Source organism: Rana temporaria, chromosome 11, assembly GCF_905171775.1.
Source record: "Rana temporaria chromosome 11, aRanTem1.1, whole genome shotgun sequence".
Classification (NCBI taxonomy): Eukaryota; Metazoa; Chordata; class Amphibia; order Anura; family Ranidae; genus Rana; species Rana temporaria.
Window position 1 is genome coordinate 141,585,974 of NC_053499.1, and position 23,284 is coordinate 141,609,257.

Sequence of the window (23,284 nt, forward strand, 5' to 3'; positions counted from 1 at the left end):
GAAGAGAGAAAAAGGAGAGAAGAAGAGAGAAGAGGAGAGAAGAAGAGAGAAAAAGGAGAGAAGAAGAGAGAAGAGAAGAGAAGAGAAGAGAAGAGAAGAGAAGAGAAGAGAAGAAGAGGGAGAAGAGAAGAGAAGAGAAGAAGAGGAAGAAGAGAAGAGAAGAGAAGAGAGGAAGAGGGAGAAGAGAAGAGAGGAAGAGGGAGAAGAGAAGAGAGGAGAGGAGAAGATTTCCTGTGTGTTCGGCTTGTCTCGGCTCCTCTTGCGTGGCTGCGGGCAAAGCCGAGCGTAGCCTAGCCGAGTGCGCAGTACACTCGGCTCGGCTTGGCTCTAGGCTGCGGCGCTCAGAGACAGCGGGGATCGGCGTATATAGCGCACCCACGATTTTCCCCCGGTTTTAAGGAGAAAAAAGTGCGCGGTATACGCCGATAAATACGGTAACTAAAAATTAAACAATGATGAGCCCCGCTGGGCAACACTTCCTGAATGCCGGGGAGACTTCCTGCAAATAAAAAGCTATATACACAATTCTCTGGGTGAATGTTACCGTATATACTCGAGTATAAGCCGACCCGAATATAAGCGGAGGCACCTAATTTTACCAGAAAAAAAATGGGAAAACGTATTGACTCGAGTATAAGCCTAGGGTGCCCATCTGCATGCCTCACTGTGCTTCACTTTGCCTCACTGTGTCCATGACTAGACTGACGTTTAACATGGGAGTCTATGGAAGGGGTGCCCAGCTTTGAAAAATGGGTGCTCCCCAGCCGTAGGTCCCTCAGACAACAAACTTTTCACACCTGTAGAGGAGAAATTGAGCTAGATGTGTGCTAAGTTTCGGGTCTAGGAGACCTACGAATGACCGGTACCGGTTCCCCAAAGTCACTGGAGAAATGACCGTTTAACATGGGAGTCTATAGAAGGGGTGCCCAGGTTTGAAAAATCGGTGCTCCCCGGCCGTAGGTTCCCCGGACAACAACCTTTGCACACTTATAGAGGAAGAGTGGGGTTACATGTGTGCCAATTTTGGGGTCCAGAGAACCTACGGCCGGCCGATACCGGGTCCCCAAAGTCCGGGGGATCAGGCACAAAAGGGTGACTCGAGTATAAGCTGAGGGGGGCATTTTCAGCACAAACTTGGCTTATACTCGAGTATATACTGTACATTCTATTGGACATTTCTATGAAAAAGAAAACCCAGTATCTGCTTCTTAGAGCCCCCCGTACACTCGTATGCCATTCTAATCGCTCTCACCAAAAAAGTGTAAATTAGTGTCAGAATGTCGGCCGCAATATCGCAGTGCCGCTATAAGTCGTTGATCGCCCCCATTGATAGTAAAATCAAATATCCCATAGTCTGTAGACACGAGAACATTTGTGCAAACCAATCAATATACGATTATTGTTTTTTTACCAAAAATAATTAAATCACCACACTATGGTGTCCTATATGGGTCATCATAGGGGGCGGGAGAGGGCATACGAAGCACACTCGCACTTAGCTTTGGGAACATTGGCCCAGATTCAGGTACATTTGCGCTTTATTTGCGGAGGCACAGGGCAACGATTTTGCCCTGCGCCCCCGCAAATATTTTGCGCTGCCCTCGATTCACGGAGCAGTAGCTCCGTAAATTGTGAGGGCGCGCCGGCAAAATTGCCCGGCGTAAGCGCGCGCAATGTAAATGATCCCGCCGGGGGCGGGAATCATTTAAATTAGGCGCGCTCCCGCGCCGAGCGCATGCTCCGTCGGGAAACTTTCCCGACGTGCATTGCGGCAAATGACGTCGCAAGGACGTCATTTGCTGCAAAGTGAACGTGAATGGCGTCCAGCGCCATTCACGATTCACTTACGCAAACGACGTCGATTTTAAATATCGCGACGCGGGAACGTGGGTATCCTATAGCATTGGCTGCGCCTGCTATTAGGATGTGTAACCTTACGCGAAACCCGACGTACGCAAACTACGCAATCTGCATACTATACACAGATCACAATGGGAGCGCCCCCTAGCGGCCAACGCAAGAATGCAGCCTAAAATCGCTACGCCGACTGCAGCCTAAAATCTGCGTGGCATAAGAGCCTTATGCCACGCAGATTTTAGGCTGCAGTCGGCGTAGCGATGTTCCTGAATCAGGAGCATTCGCTACGCCGGAGCAAGTAAGCAATTGCGCTGTGTAACCTATGGTTACACAGGCGCAATTGCTTCTTGAATCTGGCCCATTATAGAGGTCTTTAAAGCATAAACTATGCGCCAACAGTCTGATGCAAGGCCGCCTTGCCAGCTTTTTTCTGGGTGCCACTATTCAGCTGTTTTGATTGGTCAAATATGCTGGAATGTAAACCGAGCTGCATATGCACAGTTCAGTGTACATTCCACAGAGGATAGTGAATAGGCAGGTAGGTGTGTAGGTGGGTCTCTTTTGCAATGAAAATTCTGCCTGTTTGCAATTTTTTTTTTTTACATTTAGTTCCGTTTTAATGTTTCTGTATCTCCATAGCAGTGTGGGAATGTTCTTATCAGTAAACAGAATGACAGCTGTGTCAATATCCCATATATCTCCCTAATGTTTCTGTATCTCCATAGCAGTATGGGAATGTTCCATATAGTCACGTAACCGAGATGACATCAAGAGGGACATTTACTAAAACTGGAGAACACAGGGCCAGATCCACGTACAGCGGCGCATATTACCGCCGGGCGTAGCGTATCTAAGATACACTACGCCGCTGTAACTTACTTTATTTTTTTTTCGAATCCTCTAAGAATTCGCGCCATAAGTTACGGCGGCGTAGTGTATCTTTGGGTGCGGAATTCAATTCGATGTGATGGGGGTGTGTTTTATGTAAATACGTTGTGACCCGCCGTAAACAACGTTTTTTTTTTTAACGGCGCATGCGCCGTCCGTGGGGGTATCCCAGTGCGCATGCTCAAAATTAAACCGGAACAAGCAAATGCATACGACGGTGACGTCATTCTACGCAAATCCCTATTCGCAAACGACATAAAAAATTCAAAATGCGACGCGGGAATGACGGCCATACTTAACATTGAGTACGCCACCATATAGCAGGGGTAACTATACGCCGGAAAAAGCCGAACGCAAACGACGTAAAAAAAATGCGCCGGCCGGACGTACGTACGATCGTGGATCGCTGTAACTAGCTGATTTGCATACTCGACGTGGAATTCGACGGAAACGCCAACTAGCGGCCGCCGAAAAAATGCACCTAAGATCCGACGGCGTACTAAGACGTACGCCTGTCGGATCGATCCCAGATGCAGTCGTATCTTGTTTTGTGGCTACAAAACAAAGATACGATGCGGGAACTTTGAAATTACGCGGCGTATCAATAGATACGCCGGCGTAATTCTTTTGTGGATCTGGCCAACAATCTGTGCATAGTAACCAATCAGCTTCAATTAAAGGGGTTGTAAAGGTTCGCTTTTTATTTTCCAAATAGGTTCCTTTAACCACTTAAGACCCGGACCTTTAGGCAGCTAAAGGACCTGGCCAGTTTTTGCGATTCGGCACTGCGTCGCTTTAACTGACAATTGCAAGGTCGTGAGACGTGGCTCCCAAACAAAATTGGTGTCCTTTTTTTCCCACAAATAGAGCTTTCTGTTGGTGGTATTTGATCACCTCTGCGGTTTTTATTTTGTGCGCTAAAAACAAAAATAGAGCGAGAATTTTGAAAAAAAATGCAATATTTTTTACTTTTTGCTATAATAAATGTAGGAGAGTAGTGCCAGAGTTGGATTGGGCTGGCAGTGGTTAAACACACTGGCCCGGATTCAGGTACAATTGCGCTTTTTTTACGGAGGCGCAGGGCAACGTTTTTGCCCTGCGCCCCCGCAAATTTACTGCGCTGCCCTTGATTCACGGAGCAGTAGCTCCGTAAATTGCGTGGGCGCGCCGGCAAAATGCCCGGCGTAAGAGCGCGCAATTTAAATGATCCCGTAGGGGGCGGGAATCATTTAAATTAGGTGCGTTCCCGCGCCGATCGTAGAGCGCATGCTCCGTCGGGAAACTTTCCCGACGTGCATTGCGGCAAATGACGTCGCAAGGACGTCATTTGCTTCAAAGTGAACGTGAATGGTGTCCAGCGCCATTCACGAATCACTTACACAAACTACGTAAATTTGAAATTTCGCGACGCGGGAACGACAGGTATACGTAACATTGGCTGCCCCTGCTAATAGCCTTACGCGAAAAACGCCGTACGGAAACGACGTAAATTGCGTACGCAGGGCTCGCGTAACGTTGTGAATCGGCGTTAGTATGCAATTTGCATACTATACGCTGAGCAAAACGGGAACGCCACCTAGCGGCCATCGCAAGAATGCAGCCTATGATATGCGGGCATAAGAGCCTTACGCTGCGCATATTTTAGGCTGCAGTCGGCGTAACGAGGTTCCTGAATCAGGAGCATTCGTTACGCCGGGGCAAGTAAGCAATTGCGCTGTGTAACTATGGTTACACAGGCGCAATTGCTTCTTGAATCCAGGCCAGTTACAACAGTCTATGCAACAGAGGAGCTTACACTCTGCTCTCCCCACCCATTGGTCAATGTTGTCCTAGCGCACACTGACACAGCACTATGTTCTTTTCTTCCCTGATTGGGACATTACTATGGATATGCAGAAACATTCAGGAGATATTGAATATTTGCACAGCTCTATGTTATCTTGTTGGGAACACGACCATACTACTATGGAGATACAGACATACAACATATAACATTGGAGAGACTAGGCACACATGTCTGTATATAAGCAACAAGTGGCTCCCTTGGGCCGCCATGTTAAGTTAAGGGGGTGGTACTACGGATCAACTGCTTGTTTGTATTTTACTGACTCCGCCCCCCCCCAAGCGTAAATGGGGTCCAGCTCGGATGCAACACAGACTTAGCCCCCGCTCACACCAATGCGATTTGACAGCTCCAAATCAATCGCATGACAAGTCGCACCCTATTGTCGGCAATGGAACTGTTCAAATTGTGCAACTTTGGGGTGCTATTTGAAAATGATGCAGCCATGGGCGTCCGCTCCATAGGGCAAGGGGGGTCGTGTGCCCCCCCCCCCTGGAATCGCCAGGAGCAGGGCCAAATTGGCCCTGGGGCCGCTTTAAGCGTCCACTGCAGCGCTCCCCTCCTTATGTCCTCCTGTAAAGGGGGCCAGTGATGCAGGGTGCTGTGTAATGTAAAGGGGTCCAGAGGTGCAGTTGTGGAGAGGGGGCACACAGTAGTGACAAAGAGATATGAAAGATGCAGGGGGCACAGTGGGGTGTTTTTACATTTTTACATTGGGGGGGCGCTTTTAACCCCCGTTAGCGGTCGAAGAAAGGGCAAAATGCGACTGTGTATCGCTGCTGCCGAAGCGCGCCCCCCCCCCCCTTAAAAAATTTCAGCGGACGCCCATGGATGCAGCTGTGTATAGAATCCAATCAGGTTCTAACTAAAGTGTGTTCAATTAAAAGGGGTTGTAAAGGTTCCGCTGTTATTAAAAAACAAACATGTTATACTTACCTCCACTGTGCAGTTCATTTTGTACAGAGTGGCCCCGATCCTCCTCTTCTGGGGTCCCACGGCGCCTCCTCCCCGCAAGAGTTAACCCCCTCTGGGAAGCTGTCTCCCAAGGGGGGTTACCTTTCGGGCGCGCTCCCGTGCCATACAATTGGCATCCATAGACGTCAATTGTATGACTTGGCCCCCCGGCGGGCACATCATTGGATTTGATTGACAACAGGGGGAGCCAATGGCTGCACTGCTATCAATCATTCAAGGAATGAGCCGAGAAGCCAGCGCCAGAGCCGTCAAGACCTGGGGGAAAGCAACGTGGGATCGCGCCTACGGAGATTCGGGGCTCAGGTAAGTAAACCGTGGGCTCGGGGGGGGGGGGGGGGGGCAGTGACTGCAATAGGATGCATTAAGGTAAAAAAAAAACCACAAAGGTTTACAACCACTTTAAGCTTTGACAGTGAAAGCTGATTGGTTACGATGCAGAGCTGCACCCGATCCTTTGTGCACCGGTATAAGTCGTGTTCACATCGAATCCGACTTGGAAATCATGCGACTCCACTTCCCCCACAAAGTCCAATGTAAAGACTTTTTTTAGTGTTTACAAACCATCAGGATTAAAACCGGATCAGATGATGAAAATGAAATGTGTGGCTCCCCCCTGTGGGCAGAAGAGACACTTACCGTGCTTTTTGTTTTGTTCCTTAAAAGATTACCTATAAGAAAAAAACAAATAATAATAATAATAGAACACAATCAAGAAAATTGTCAGCGAGAAAAAACAAAAAAGAAACATTCATAAACATTTTTGGACTATTTATAGCAGTGGTGGTGAACTTTCTTCATACAGTGGGGCTCAAGGGGGGGGGGGGACCCCGACATCACCAAATCCACAGAATATTCAGTATCAGAAACAGCCGACACACATCAGGGGATTTGAGAATAGTGGACAGATAGCGCTGGACTTGTAGGGCTATCCTGCTGGTATTGTTATCACAATCTTAGGGTAGTGATGTCGGTGGAAATCAGTGATCTCCAAACTGTGGCCCAAATACCACCCTTTGCTGGAATTTATTCAGCCCTTGGGGGGGCTATTCTTCACACTGATGTGGAGCATTACCCCCCCCCCCACTGACACCAACAAGGGGGCACCATTCTTCCTCCCACTGACCAACAAGCCGGAGACATAATTTACTCTCACTGATGCTGGGGGTGTATATACAATCAGTGGAGGGATGGGGGGAGGGTGTATATACAATCAGTGGAGGGATGGGGGGTGTATATACAATCAGTGGAGGGATGGGGGGTGTATATACAATCAGTGGAGGGATGGGGGGAGGGTGTATATACAATCAGTGGAGGGATGGGGGGAGGGTGTATATACAATCAGTGGAGGGATGGGGGGGGTGTATATACAATCAGTGGAGGGATGGGGGGAGGGTGTATATACAATCAGTGGAGGGATGGGGGGAGGGTGTATATACAATCAGTGGAGGGATGGGGGCTGTATATACAATCAGTGGAGGGATGGGGGGGTGTATATACAATCAGTGGGGGGATGTGGGGTGTATATACAATCAGTGGAGGGATGGGGGGGTGTATATACAATCAGTAGAGGGATGGGGGGTGTATATACAATCAGTGGAGGGATGGGGGGGTGTATATACAATCAGTGGAGGGATGGGGGGTGTATATAGAATCAGTGGAGGGATGGGGGGTGTATATACAATCAGTGGGGGGATGGGGGTGTATATACAATCAGTGGAGGGATGGGGGGGTGTATATACAATCAGTGGAGGGATGGGGGGGTGTATATACAATCAGTGGAGGGATGGGGGGTGTATATACAATCAGTGGGGGGATGGGGGTGTATATACAATCAGTGGAGGGATGGGGGGGTGTATATACAATCAGTGGAGGGATGGGGGGTGTATATACAATCAGTAGAGGGATGGGGGGTGTATATACAATCAGTGGAGGGATGGGGGGTGTATATACAATCAGTGGGGGGATGGGGGGGGGTGTATATACAATCAGTGGAGGGATGGGGGGTGTATATACAATCAGTGGGGGGATGGGGGGTGTATATACAATCAGTGGAGGGATGGGGGGTGTATATACAATGAGTGGGGGGTTGGGGGGGGGTGTATATACAATCAGTGGAGGGATGGGGGGTGTATATACAATGAGTGGAGGGATGGGGGGGGGTGTATATACAATCAGTGGAGGGATGGGGGGTGTATATACAATGAGTGGGGGGTTGGGGGGGGGTGTATATACAATCAGTGGAGGGATGGGGGGTGTATATACAATCAGTGGAGGGATGGGGGGTGTATATACAATCAGTGGAGGGATGGGGGGTGTATATACAATCAGTGGGGGATGGGGGGTGTATATACAATCAGTGGAGGGATGGGGGGGTATATACAATCAGTGGAGGGATGGGGGGGTGTATATACAATCAGTGGAGGGATGGGGGTGTATATACAATCAGTGGAGGGATGGGGGGGGTGTATATACAATCAGTGGGGGATGGGGGGTGTATATACAATCAGTGGAGGGATGGGGGTGTATATACAATGAGTGGAGGGATGGGGGGGGTGTATATACAATCAGTGGAGGGATGGGGGGGTGTATATACAATCAGTGGAGGGATGGGGGGTGTATATACAATCAGTGGAGGGATGGGGGGGTGTATATACAATCAGTGGAGGGATGGGGGGGTGTATATACAATCAGTGGAGGGATGGGGGGGGGGGTGTATATACAATCAGTAGAGGGATGGGGGGTGTATATACAATCAGTGGAGGGATGGGGGAGTGTATATACAATCAGTGGAGGGACGGGGGTGTATATACAATCAGTGGAGGGATAGGGGGTGTATATACAATCAGTGGAGGGACGGGGGTGTATATACAATCAGTGGAGGGATGGGGGGGTGTATATACAATCAGTGGAGGGATGGGGGGTGTATATACAATCAGTGGAGGGATGGGGGGTGTATATACAATCAGTGGAGGGATGGGGGGTGTATATACAATCAGTGGGGGGATGGGGGGTGTATATACAATCAGTGGAGGGATGGGGGGGTGTATATACAATCAGTGGAGGGATGGGGGGTGTATATACAATCAGTGGAGGGATGGGGGGGTGTATATACAATCAGTGGAGGGATGGGGGGTGTATATACAATCAGTGGGGGGATGGGGGGTGTATATACAATCAGTGGGGGATGGGGGTGTATATACAATCAGTGGAGGGATGGGGGTGTATATACAATCAGTGGAGGGATGGGGGGTGTATATACAATCAGTGGAGGGATGGGGGGTGTATATACAATCAGTGGAGGGATGGGGGGTGTATATACAATCAGTGGAGGGACGGGGGTGTATATACAATCAGTGGAGGGATGGGGGGGGTGTATATACAATCAGTGGAGGGACGGGGGGGTGTATATACAATCAGTGGAGGGACGGGGGGTGTATATACAATCAGTGGGGGATGGGGGGGTGTATATACAATCAGTGGGGGGATGGGGGGTGTATATACAATCAGTGGAGGGATGGGGGGTGTATATACAATCAGTGGAGGGATGGGGGGGGTGTATATACAATCAGTGGAGGGATGGGGGGGTGTATATACAATCAGTGGGGGATGGGGGGGTGTATATACAATCAGTGGAGGGATGGGGGGTGTATATACAATCAGTGGAGGGATGGGGGTGTATATACAATCAGTGGAGGGATGGGGGTGTATATACAATCAGTGGAGGGATGGGGGTGTATATACAATCAGTGGAGGGATGGGGGTGTATATACAATCAGTGGAGGGATGGGGGGTGTATATACAATCAGTGGAGGGATGGGGGGGTGTATATACAATCAGTGGAGGGATGGGGGGTGTATATACAATCAGTGGAGGGATGGGGGGTGTATATACAATCAGTGGAGGGATGGGGGGGGGTGTATATACAATCAGTGGAGGGATGGGGGGGGGGGTGTATATACAATCAGTGGAGGGATGGGGGGGGTGTATATACAATCAGTGGAGGGATGGGGGGGGGTGTATATACAATCAGTGGAGGGATGGGGGGGGGGTGTATATACAATCAGTGGAGGGATGGGGGGGGTGTATATACAATCAGTGGAGGGGGGGGGGGGGGTGTATATACAATCAGTGGAGGGATGGGGGGGGTGTATATACAATCAGTGGAGGGATGGGGGGTGTATATACAATCAGTGGAGGGATGGGGGGTGTATATACAATCAGTGGAGGGATGGGGGGTGTATATACAATCAGTGGAGGGATGGGGGGGTGTATATACAATCAGTGGAGGGATGGGGGGGTGTATATACAATCAGTAGAGGGATGGGGGGTGTATATACAATCAGTGGGGGGATGGGGGGTGTATATACAATCAGTGGAGGGATGGGGGGTGTATATACAATCAGTGGAGGGATGGGGGTGTATATACAATCAGTGGAGGGATGGGGGTGTATATACAATCAGTGGAGGGATGGGGGGTGTATATACAATCAGTGGGGGGATGGGGGGTGTATATACAATCAGTGGAGGGATGGGGGGTGTATATACAATCAGTGGAGGGATGGGGGTGTATATACAATCAGTGGAGGGATGGGGGTGTATATACAATCAGTGGAGGGGTGGGGGGTGTATATACAATCAGTGGAGGGATGGGGGGTGTATATACAATCAGTGGAGGGATGGGGGGGTGTATATACAATCAGTGGAGGGATGGGGGGTGTATATACAATCAGTGGAGGGATGGGGGGTGTATATACAATCAGTGGAGGGATGGGGGGTGTATATACAATCAGTGGAGGGATGGGGGGTGTATATACAATCAGTGGAGGGATGGGGGGTGTATATACAATCAGTGGAGGGATGGGGGGGGTATATACAATCAGTGGGGGATGGGGGGGGGTGTATATACAATCAGTGGAGGGATGGGGGGTGTATATACAATCAGTGGAGGGATGGGGGGGTGTATATACAATCAGTGGAGGGATGGGGGGTGTATATACAATCAGTGGAGGGATGGGGGGGGGTGTATATACAATCAGTGGAGGGATGGGGGGTGTATATACAATCAGTGGAGGGATGGGGGGGTGTATATACAATCAGTGGAGGGAGGGGGGGGTGTATATACAATCAGTGGAGGGATGGGGGTGTATATACAATCAGTGGGGGGATGGGGGGTGTATATACAATCAGTGGAGGGATGGGGGGTGTATATACAATCAGTGGAGGGATGGGGGGGTGTATATACAATCAGTGGGGGGATGGGGGGTGTATATACAATCAGTGGAGGGATGGGGGGTGTATATACAATCAGTGGAGGGATGGGGGGTGTATATACAATCAGTGGAGGGATGGGGGGTGTATATACAATCAGTGGGGGGACAAGGGGTGTATAAACAATCAGTGGGGGGATGGGGGGTGTATATACAATCAGTGGGGGATGGGGGGTGTATATACAATCAGTAGAGGGATGGGGGGTGTATATACAATCAGTGGGGGGATGGGGGTGTATATACAATCAGTGGAGGGATGGGGGGGGTGTATATACAATCAGTGGAGGGATGGGGGGTGTATATACAATCAGTGGAGGGATGGGGGGTGTATATACAATCAGGGGGGGATGGGGGGGTGTATATACAATCAGTGGAGGGATGGGGGGGGGGTGTATATACAATCAGTGGAGGGATGGGGGGGGTGTATATACAATCAGTGGAGGGATGGGGGGTGTATATACAATCAGTGGAGGGATGGGGGGGTATATACAATCAGTGGAGGGATGGGGGGGTGTATATACAATCAGTGGAGGGATGGGGGGGTGTATATACAATCAGTGGAGGGATGGGGGGTGTATATACAATCAGTGGAGGGATGGGGGGTGTATATACAATCAGTGGAGGGATGGGGGGGTGTATATACAATCAGTGGAGGGATGGGGGGTGTATATACAATCAGTGGAGGGATGGGGGGGGTGTATATACAATCAGTGGAGGGATGGGGGGTGTATATACAATCAGTGGAGGGATGGGGGGTGTATATACAATCAGTGGAGGGATGGGGGGTGTATATACAATCAGTGGAGGGATGGGGGGTGTATATACAATCAGTGGGGGATGGGGGGTGTATATACAATCAGTGGGGGGATGGGGGGTGTATATACAATCAGTGGAGGGATGGGGGGAGTGTATATACAATCAGTGGAGGGATGGGGGTGTATATACAATCAGTGGAGGGATGGGGGGTGTATATACAATCAGTGGGGGGATGGGAGGGTGTATATACAATCAGTGGGGGATGGGGGGTGTATATACAATCAGTGGAGGGATGGGGGTGTATATACAATCAGTGGAGGGATGGGGGGTGTATATACAATCAGTGGGGGGATGGGAGGGTGTATATACAATCAGTGGGGGATGGGGGGTGTATATACAATCAGTGGAGGGATGGGGGGTGTATATACAATCAGTGGAGGGATGGGGGGGTGTATATACAATCAGTGGAGGGATGGGGGGTGTATATACAATCAGTGGGGGGATGGGGGGTGTATATACAATCAGTGGAGGGATGGGGGGGGGTGTATATACAATCAGTGGAGGGATGGGGGGTGTATATACAATCAGTGGAGGGATGGGGGGTGTATATACAATCAGTGGGGGGATGGGGGGTGTATATACAATCAGTGGGGGGATGGGGGGTGTATATACAATCAGTGGAGGGATGGGGGGTGTATATACAATCAGTGGAGGGATGGGGGGTGTATATACAATCAGTGGAGGGATGGGGGGTGTATATACAATCAGTGGAGGGATGGGGGGTGTATATACAATCAGTGGGGGGATGGGGGTGTATATACAATCAGTGGAGGGATGGGGGGTGTATATACAATCAGTGGAGGGATGGGGGGTGTATATACAATCAGTGGAGGGATAGGGGGTGTATATACAATCAGTGGAGGGATGGGAGGTGTATATACAATCAGTGGGGGGATGGGGGGTGTATATACAATCAGTGGAGGGATGGGGGGTGTATATACAATCAGTGGGGGATGGGGGGTGTATATACAATCAGTGGGGGGATGGGGGGTGTATATACAATCAGTGGAGGGATGGGGGGAGTGTATATACAATCAGTGGAGGGATGGGGGTGTATATACAATCAGTGGAGGGATGGGGGGTGTATATACAATCAGTGGGGGGATGGGAGGGTGTATATACAATCAGTGGGGGATGGGGGGTGTATATACAATCAGTGGAGGGATGGGGGTGTATATACAATCAGTGGAGGGATGGGGGGTGTATATACAATCAGTGGGGGGATGGGAGGGTGTATATACAATCAGTGGGGGATGGGGGGTGTATATACAATCAGTGGAGGGATGGGGGGTGTATATACAATCAGTGGAGGGATGGGGGGGTGTATATACAATCAGTGGAGGGATGGGGGGTGTATATACAATCAGTGGGGGGATGGGGGGTGTATATACAATCAGTGGAGGGATGGGGGGGGGTGTATATACAATCAGTGGAGGGATGGGGGGTGTATATACAATCAGTGGAGGGATGGGGGGTGTATATACAATCAGTGGGGGGATGGGGGGTGTATATACAATCAGTGGGGGGATGGGGGGTGTATATACAATCAGTGGAGGGATGGGGGGTGTATATACAATCAGTGGAGGGATGGGGGGTGTATATACAATCAGTGGAGGGATGGGGGGTGTATATACAATCAGTGGAGGGATGGGGGGTGTATATACAATCAGTGGAGGGATGGGGGGTGTATATACAATCAGTGGAGGGATGGGGGGTGTATATACAATCAGTGGAGGGATGGGGGGGTGTATATACAATCAGTGGAGGGATAGGGGGTGTATATACAATCAGTGGAGGGATGGGAGGTGTATATACAATCAGTGGGGGGATGGGGGGTGTATATACAATCAGTGGAGGGATGGGGGGTGTATATACAATCAGTGGGGGGACGGGGGGTGTATATACAATCAGTGGAGGGACGGGGGTGTATATACAATCAGTGGAGGGATGGGGGGGTGTATATACAATCAGTGGAGGGATGGGGGGTGTATATACAATCAGTGGAGGGATGGGGGGGTGTATATACAATCAGTGGGGGGATGGGGGGTGTATATACAATCAGTGGGGGGATGGGGGGTGTATATACAATCAGTGGAGGGATGGAGGGGGGTGTATATACAATCAGTGGAGGGATGGGGGGGTGTATATACAATCAGTGGAGGGATGGGGAGTGTATATACAATCAGTGGAGGGATGGGGGGGGGGTGTATATACAATCAGTGGAGGGATGGGGGGGGTGTATATACAATCAGTGGAGGGATGGGGGGGTGTATATACAATCAGTGGAGGGATGGGGGGTGTATATACAATCAGTGGAGGGATGGGGGGTGTATATACAATCAGTGGAGGGATGGGGGTGTATATACAATCAGTGGAGGGATGGGGGGGTGTATATACAATCAGTGGAGGGATGGGGGGGTGTATATACAATCAGTGGGGGGGGGTGTATATACAATCAGTGGAGGGATGGGGGGTGTATATACAATCAGTGGAGGGATGGGGGGTGTATATACAATCAGTGGGGGGATGGGGGGTGTATATACAATCAGTGGGGGGATGGGGGGTGTATATACAATCAGTGGGGGGATGGGGGGTGTATATACAATCAGTGGGGGATGGGGGGGTGTATATACAATCAGTGGGGGGATGGGGGGTGTATATACAATCAGTAGAGGGATGGGGGGTGTATATACAATCAGTGGAGGGATGGGGGTGTATATACAATCAGTGGAGGGATGGGGGGGTGTATATACAATCAGTGGAGGGATGGGGGGTGTATATACAATCAGTGGGGGGGGGTGTATATACAATCAGTGGAGGGATGGGGGGTGTATATACAATCAGTGGAGGGATGGGGGGGGTGTATATACAATCAGTGGAGGGATGGGGGGTGTATATACAATCAGTGGGGGGATGGGAGGGTGTATATACAATCAGTGGGGGATGGGGGGTGTATATACAATCAGTGGGGGGATGGGAGGGTGTATATACAATCAGTGGAGGGATGGGGGGTGTATATACAATCAGTGGAGGGATGGGGGGGGGGTGTATATACAATCAGTGGAGGGATGGGAGGTGTATATACAATCAGTGGGGGGATGGGGGTGTATATACAATCAGTGGAGGGATGGGGGGTGTATATACAATCAGTGGGGGGTTTGGGGGGTGTATATACAATCAGTGGGGGGTTTGGGGGGTGTATATACAATCAGTGGAGGGATGGGGGGTGTATATACAATCAGTGGGGGATGGGGGGTGTATATACAATCAGTGGAGGGATGGGGGGGTGTATATACAATCAGTGGAGGGATGGGGGGTGTATATACAATCAGTGGAGGGATGGGGGGTGTATATACAATCAGTGGAGGGATGGGGGGGGTGTATATACAATCAGTGGGGGATGGGGGGTGTATATACAATCAGTGGAGGGATGGGGGGAGTGTATATACAATCAGTGGAGGGGTGGGGGGGGGTGTATATACAATCAGTGGAGGGATGGGGGGGGGTGTATATACAATCAGTGGAGGGATGGGGGGGGTGTATATACAATCAGTGGAGGGATGGGGGGTGTATATACAATCAGTGGAGGGATGGGGGTGTATATACAATGAGTGGAGGGATGGGGGGGGTGTATATACAATCAGTGGAGGGATGGGGGGTGTATATACAATCAGTGGAGGGATAGGGGGTGTATATACAATCAGTGGAGGGATGGGGGGGGTGTATATACAATGAGTGGAGGGATGGGGGGGTGTATATACAATCAGTGGGGGGATGGGGGTGTATATACAATCAGTAGAGGGGTGGGGGGTGTATATACAATCAGTGGAGGGATGGGGGGTGTATATACAATCAGTGGAGGGATGGGGGGGTGTATATACAATCAGTGGAGGGATGGGGGGTGTATATACAATCAGTGGAGAGATGGGGGGTGTATATACAATCAGTGGAGGGATGGGGGGGTGTATATACAATCAGTGGGGGATGGGGGGTGTATATACAATCAGTGGAGAGATGGGGGGTGTATATACAATCAGTGGAGGGATGGGAGGGTGTATATACAATCAGTGGGGGATGGGGGGGGGTGTATATACAATCAGTGGGGGATGGGGGGTGTATATACAATCAGTGGAGAGATGGGGGGGTGTATATACAATCAGTGGGGGATGGGGGGGTGTATATACAATCAGTGGAGGGATGGGGGGGTGTATATACAATCAGTGGGGGGATGGGGGGTGTATATACAATCAGTGGAGGGATGGGGGGGGGTGTATATACAATCAGTGGAGGGATGGGGGGTGTATATACAATCAGTGGAGGGATGGGGGGTGTATATACAATCAGTGGAGGGATGGGGGGGGGGGGTGTATATACAATCAGTGGAGGGATGGGGGGGGGGGGGTGTATATACAATCAGTGGAGGGATGGGGGGTGTATATACAATCAGTGGAGGGATGGGGGGGTGTATATACAATCAGTGGAGGGATGGGGGGTGTATATACAATCAGTGGGGGGATGGGGGGTGTATATACAATCAGTGGGGGGATGGGGGGGGTGTATATACAATCAGTGGGGGGATGGGGGGTGTATATACAATCAGTGGAGGGATGGGGGGTGTATATACAATCAGTGGAGGGATGGGGGGGGGGTGTATATACAATCAGTGGAGGGATGGGGGGTGTATATACAATCAGTGGAGGGATGGGGGGTGTATATACAATCAGTGGAGGGATGGGGGGTGTATATACAATCAGTGGAGGGATGGGGGGGGGGTGTATATACAATCAGTGGAGGGATGGGGGGTGTATATACAATCAGTGGAGGGATGGGGGGTGTATATACAATCAGTGGAGGGATGGGGGGGTGTATATACAATCAGTGGAGGGATGGGGGGGGGTGTATATACAATCAGTGGAGGGATGGGGGGGTGTATATACAATCAGTGGAGGGATGGGGGGTGTATATACAATCAGTGGAGGGATGGGGGGGTGTATATACAATCAGTAGAGGGATGGGGGGGTGTATATACAATCAGTAGAGGGATGGGGGGTGTATATACAATCAGTGGAGGGATGGGGGGTGTATATACAATCAGTAGAGGGATGGGGGGTGTATATACAATCAGTGGGGGGATGGGGGGGGGTGTATATACAATCAGTGGAGGGATGATGGGGGGTGTATATACAATCAGTAGAGGGATGGGGGGTGTATATACAATCAGTGGGGGGATGGGGGGTGTATATACAATCAGTGGAGGGATGGGGGGTGTATATACAATCAGTGGGGGGATGGGGGGTGTATATACAATCAGTGGAGGGATGGGGTGTATATACAATCAGTGGAGAGATGGGGGGAAGGGTGTATATCTCAGCCCAATAGGTTCCGGTACCTCGGTGGTCGGCGCTCAGTGCCCGGTTCATGGTGATGGATGATAGAGATGACCCCCGGAGTACAGCCCGGACCCCGGCACACACCGATCTACCAATCATCTCCCCGGCCTCTAGGTCTTCACATGTCCGCTGACACTTCCGTCTCCTCCTCCCACACCGACTAGCACCTCCTACAGGGAGGAGAATGATAGCTCCGCCCCCTATGTATAAATACTCCGGGCAGCAGGGCTCAGTGTGACGTGTACACAGGAAGGGGGAGTGGGCGGATCCCGGGCAGTGTGACGTGTACACAGGAAGGAAGTGGGCGGATCACGGGCGGTGTTGTGATCAGTGTGTGTTTCGGGGATTTTGAATGAAATATCTTTATATTGTCGCTCAGTAACATCATTCATTTCTGACAGTTTCCTCTTCCTCTCCCGGGAGGTCATGACCCCGCCAACACAACTTACCTCCAGTGATCTCACCACCCACCTCACTGACCTCTAAAAAGTGATCCACCAACGATCGCTCCTCATAGGGGGAGTAGAAACCACCACAGGTGTGAAAGTATTGGGACGCCTGTCTTTACATGAACTTTAATGGCATCCCAGTCTTAGTCTGTAGGGTTCAATATTGAGTTGGCCCTTTGCTGCTATAACAGCTTCAACTATTCTGGGAAGGCTGTCCACAAGGTTTAGGAGTGTCTATGGGAATGTTAGACACACTCCTAAACCTTGTGGCGGCCTTCCCAGAAGAGGTGAAGCTGTTATAGCTGCAATGGGCGGGGCCAACTCAATATTGAACCCTACGGACTAAGACTGGGAGGTCATTAAAGTTCATGTGAGTGGAAAAAAGGCAGGCGTCCCAATACTTTTGGTAATAGAGTGTGTACTTGATAATTGGTTTCATTTAACCACTTGGCGCCCGCGCTGTAGTGGTATAACGTCTACAGCGCGGACCCCAAATGCCGGAAGGACGTCACTAGACGTCCTCCCCTTCGGGCGCTGTGATCACCTGAGTCACTGAGACTTGGGTGATCACAGATCCGAGTCCCGGCCCCTTACCATGTGATCAGCTGTCAGCCAATGACAGCTGATCACGTGATGTAAACAACATCCGGTAATCAATCACCGGCTTATGTGTAATGGGCATCGTTCCCGAAGAGGAAGGAGGCAATTCTACCTCCTCTGTGCAGTCAGTACCCCCTGCCAGCGCCACCTGCCCTTGCCACCAGCAAGTGCCCACCTATCAATGCCCACAAGTGTCACCTATCAATTCCCACCAGTGATGCCAATCAGTGCCTCATCAGTGCCACCTAGCAGTGCTGCCTATCAGTGCCCATCACTGCCACCTATCAGTGCCCATCACTGCCAGATATCAGTGCCCATCACTGCCACCTATCAGTGCCACCTATTAGTGCCACTTCTCAGTGCCCACTATCAATGCCCTTCAGTGCCACCTCCCAGTGCCCACCAGTGCCGCCTTATTGGTTCCCATCAGTGCAGCCCATTGGTGCCCATCAGTGCAGCCTCATCAGTGCCACCTAGCAGTGCTGCCTATTAGTGCCCATCACTGCCACCTATCAGTGCCCATCACTGCCAGCTATTAGTGCCACTTCTCAGTGCCCACCAGTGCCACCTATCAATGCCCTTCAGTGCCACCTCTCAGTGCCCACCCGTGCCGCCTATCAGTGCCCACCAGTGCCACCTTATCGGTGCCCATCAGTGCAGCCTCATCAGCGTACATCAATGAAGGAGTAAAATTACCGTTTGCAACATTTTATAACAAAATATAAAAAATATATATATATTTTTTTTTAATTTGGTATTTTTAAAAACAAAAAATAAAAACCACAGAGGTGATCAAAAACCACCAAAAGAAAGCTCTGTTTGTGGGAAATAAATGATAAAAAAAAGATTATTTGGGTACAGTGTTGTGTGACCGCGCAATTGTCATTCAAAGTGCGTCAGCGCTGAAAGCTGAAAATTGGTCCGGGCAGGAGGGGGGTTGAAGTGCCTGGTAAGCAAGGAGTTAAAGAACAATTAGAGGACTCAATGGACAGACCTGATCCTGGAAATTCTTGTATCTATATTAGGCAGGAAATGTTAATTATATTTCTGCCACTAGATGGCGGCAGTGTAAAAGTAATGAGCGGCTCATCCCATATTTTGTGATCTTCAGTACAATACACAGGAAGGAGATCGGAGTTATCAGCACCATAGAACTACCTGGAGGCTCTTCATTCCCTACGGAAACATTCCAATCACCTTCCTGTACCCACTATTTCCAAACTGCAGCCCTTTGGGCGCTATTCCTGCCACTGGTACCAATGATGGGGCACTATTCCTCCTACTGGTACTAATGATGGGGCACTATTCCTCCCGCTGATACCAATTATGGGGCACTATCCCTCCCGCTGATACCAATGATGGGGCACTATCCCTCCCGCTGATACCAATGATGGGGCACTATTCCTCCCGCTGATACCAATTATGGGGCACTATCCCTCCCGCTGATACCAATGATGGGGCACTATTCCTCCCACTCACACCAATGATGGGGCACTATTCCTCCTACTGGTACTAATGATGGGGCACTATTCCTCCCGCTGATACCAATTATGGGGCACTATCCCTCCCGCTGATACCAATGATGGGGCACTATTCCTCCCACTCACACCAATGATGGGGCACTATTCCTCCTACTGGTACTAATGATGGGGCACTATTCCTCCCACTGACACCAATGATGGGACACTGGTACAACTAAGGCGGCTGTTTGGGAAGGGGTTAAAGATATATTCACTGATGGGCAAGCTAAGCTAGCTGAGTACACTGAGTGACCCCCCCCCCCCCCCCCCCCGCGTGAAAGGGGCCGTATGCCTCGTACACACCAACGATGAAAGAAGTCCAACAGAATTTTTTCATCGGATATTCCGACCATGTGTGGGCCCCATCTGACTTTTTCCGATGAAATTAGAAAGAGAAAATTCCGTTCATCTGTATGGAACTCCGACGGAGAAAAAAAACATGCATGCTCAAGTCCACGCATGCTCGGAAGCATTGAATTCATTTTTCTAGACTTTTCTTTGTGCTTTTTTCATGCGTTAACGCGGACCGTGCATAGGGCAGCGCCGTCACTTAAATGGGCCGTCCTATGTGTGAGAAACGCCCCGAAGAAGCTCCTGTACTTTTTTGGAGTGGATTGTGATGTGTTTTTATTGCGCTTTTTGGTGCTTTTTGAGACTAACAAAATGTGCGAAAATGAGCGCCGGATATTCGCCCGATATCTGCCCTTACTTGCCCGATACCCACCCTTACTTGCCCTAAAACCGCTCTTACTTGCCCTATACCCGCCCTTACTTGCCCTAAACCCGCCCTTACTTGCCCTAAACCCGCCCTTATGTGCCCTAAACCCGCCCTTACTTGCCCGATACCCGCCCTTATGTGCCCTAAACCCGCCCTTACTTGCCCTAAACCCGCCCTTACTTGCCCTAAACCCGCCCTTACTTGCCCTAAACCCGCCCTTACTTGCCCTAAACCCGCCCTTATTTGCCCGATACCCACCCTTACTTGCCCTAAACCCGCCCTTATTTGCCCGATACCCACCCTTACTTGCCCTAAACCCGCCCTTATGTGCCCTAAACCCGCCCTTACTTGCCCTAAACCCGCCCTTATGTGCCCTAAACCCGCCCTTACTTGCCCGATACCCGCCCTTACTTGCCCTAAACCCGCCCTTACTTGCCCGATACCCACCCTTACTTGCCCTAAACCCGCCCTTATTTGCCCGATACCCACCCTTACTTGCCCTAAACCCGCCCTTATTTGCCCGATACCCGCCCTTACTTGCCCTAAACCCGCCCTTACTTGCCCGATACCCACCCTTACTTGCCCTAAACCTGCCCTTATTTGCCCGATACCCACCCTTACTTTCCCTAAACCCGCCCTTACGTGCCCTAAACCCGCCCTTACTTGCCCTAAACCCGCCCTTACTTGCCCGATACCCACCCTTACTTGCCCTAAACCCGCCCTTACTTGCCCTAAACCCGCCCTTATGTGCCCTAAACCCGCCCTTACTTGCCCGATACCCGCCCTTATGTGCCCTAAACCCGCCCTTACTTGCCCTAAACCCGCCCTTACTTGCCCTAAACCCGCCCTTACTTGCCCTAAACCCGCCCTTACTTGCCCTAAACCCGCCCTTATTTGCCCGATACCCACCCTTACTTGCCCTAAACCCGCCCTTATTTGCCCGATACCCACCCTTACTTGCCCTAAACCCGCCCTTATGTGCCCTAAACCCGCCCTTACTTGCCCTAAACCCGCCCTTATGTGCCCTAAACCCGCCCTTACTTGCCCTAAACCCGCCCTTACTTGCCCGATACCCACCCTTACTTGCCCTAAACCCGCCCTTACTTGCCCGATACCCACCCTTACTTGCCCTAAACCCGCCCTTATTTGCCCGATACCCACCCTTACTTGCCCTAAACCCGCCCTTATTTGCCCGATACCCACCCTTACTTTCCCTAAACCCGCCCTTACTTGCCCTAAACCCGCCCTTATTTGCCCGATACCCACCCTTACTTGCCCTAAACCCGCCCTTATGTGCCCTAAACCCGCCCTTACTTGCCCTAAACCCGCCCTTATGTGCCCTAAACCCGCCCTTACTTGCCCTAAACCCGCCCTTACTTGCCCGATACCCACCCTTACTTGCCCTAAACCCGCCCTTACTTGCCCGATACCCACCCTTACTTGCCCTAAACCCGCCCTTATTTGCCCGATACCCACCCTTACTTGCCCTAAACCCGCCCTTATTTGCCCGATACCCACCCTTACTTTCCCTAAACCCGCCCTTACTTGCCCTAAACCCGCCCTTACTTGCCCGATACCCACCCTTACTTGCCCTAAACCCGCCCTTATTTGCCCGATACCCGCCCTTACTTGCCCTAAACCCGCCCTTACTTGCCCGATACCCACCCTTACTTGCCCTAAACCTGCCCTTATTTGCCCGATACCCACCCTTACTTTCCCTAAACCCGCCCTTACGTGCCCTAAACCCGCCCTTACTTGCCCTAAACCCGCCCTTACTTGCCCGATACCCACCCTTACTTGCCCTAAACCCGCCCTTACTTGCCCTAAACCCGCCCTTATGTGCCCTAAACCCGCCCTTACTTGCCCGATACCCGCCCTTATGTGCCCTAAACCCGCCCTTACTTGCCCTAAACCCGCCCTTACTTGCCCTAAACCCGCCCTTACTTGCCCTAAACCCGCCCTTACTTGCCCTAAACCCGCCCTTATTTGCCCGATACCCACCCTTACTTGCCCTAAACCCGCCCTTATTTGCCCGATACCCACCCTTACTTGCCCTAAACCCGCCCTTATGTGCCCTAAACCCGCCCTTACTTGCCCTAAACCCGCCCTTATGTGCCCTAAACCCGCCCTTACTTGCCCTAAACCCGCCCTTACTTGCCCGATACCCACCCTTACTTGCCCTAAACCCGCCCTTACTTGCCCGATACCCACCCTTACTTGCCCTAAACCCGCCCTTATTTGCCCGATACCCACCCTTACTTGCCCTAAACCCGCCCTTATTTGCCCGATACCCACCCTTACTTTCCCTAAACCCGCCCTTACTTGCCCTAAACCCGCCCTTATTTGCCCGATACCCACCCTTACTTGCCCTAAACCCGCCCTTATGTGCCCTAAACCCGCCCTTACTTGCCCTAAACCCGCCCTTATGTGCCCTAAACCCGCCCTTACTTGCCCTAAACCCGCCCTTACTTGCCCGATACCCACCCTTACTTGCCCCTAAACCCCCCCTTACTTGCCCGATACCCACCCTTACTTGCCCTAAACCCGCCCTTATTTGCCCGATACCCACCCTTACTTGCCCTAAACCCGCCCTTATTTGCCCGATACCCACCCTTACTTTCCCTAAACCCGCCCTTACTTGCCCTAAACCCGCCCTTACTTGCCCGATACCCACCCTTACTTGCCCTAAACCTGCCCTTATTTGCCCGATACCCACCCTTACTTTCCCTAAACCCGCCCTTACTTGCCCTAAACCCGCCCTTACTTGCCCTAAACCCGCCCTTACTTGCCCTAAACCCGCCCTTACTTGCCCTAAACCCGCCCTTATTTGCCCGATACCCACCCTTACTTGCCCTAAACCCGCCCTTATTTGCCCGATACCCACCCTTACTTGCCCTAAACCCGCCCTTATGTGCCCTAAACCCGCCCTTACTTGCCCTAAACCCGCCCTTATGTGCCCTA

General features: G+C 50.9%; 1 protein-coding gene across 1 annotated transcript in view; it reads right to left on the reverse strand.

The window, feature by feature from the left end:
- TK2 (thymidine kinase 2) overlaps nt 1-17,229 on the reverse strand; it is a 38,576-nt gene extending 21,347 nt beyond the window's left edge. Inside the window, exons 1-2 of the mRNA XM_040329210.1 lie at nt 17,036-17,229; nt 6,200-6,231 (exon numbers count right to left, since the gene is read on the reverse strand). Coding sequence (XP_040185144.1) covers nt 6,200-6,231; nt 17,036-17,135 — 132 coding nt within the window. The 5' untranslated portion in view covers nt 17,136-17,229. The remainder of the gene's footprint in view (nt 1-6,199; nt 6,232-17,035) is intronic.
- Nucleotides 17,230-23,284: the final 6,055 nt, after the last annotated feature.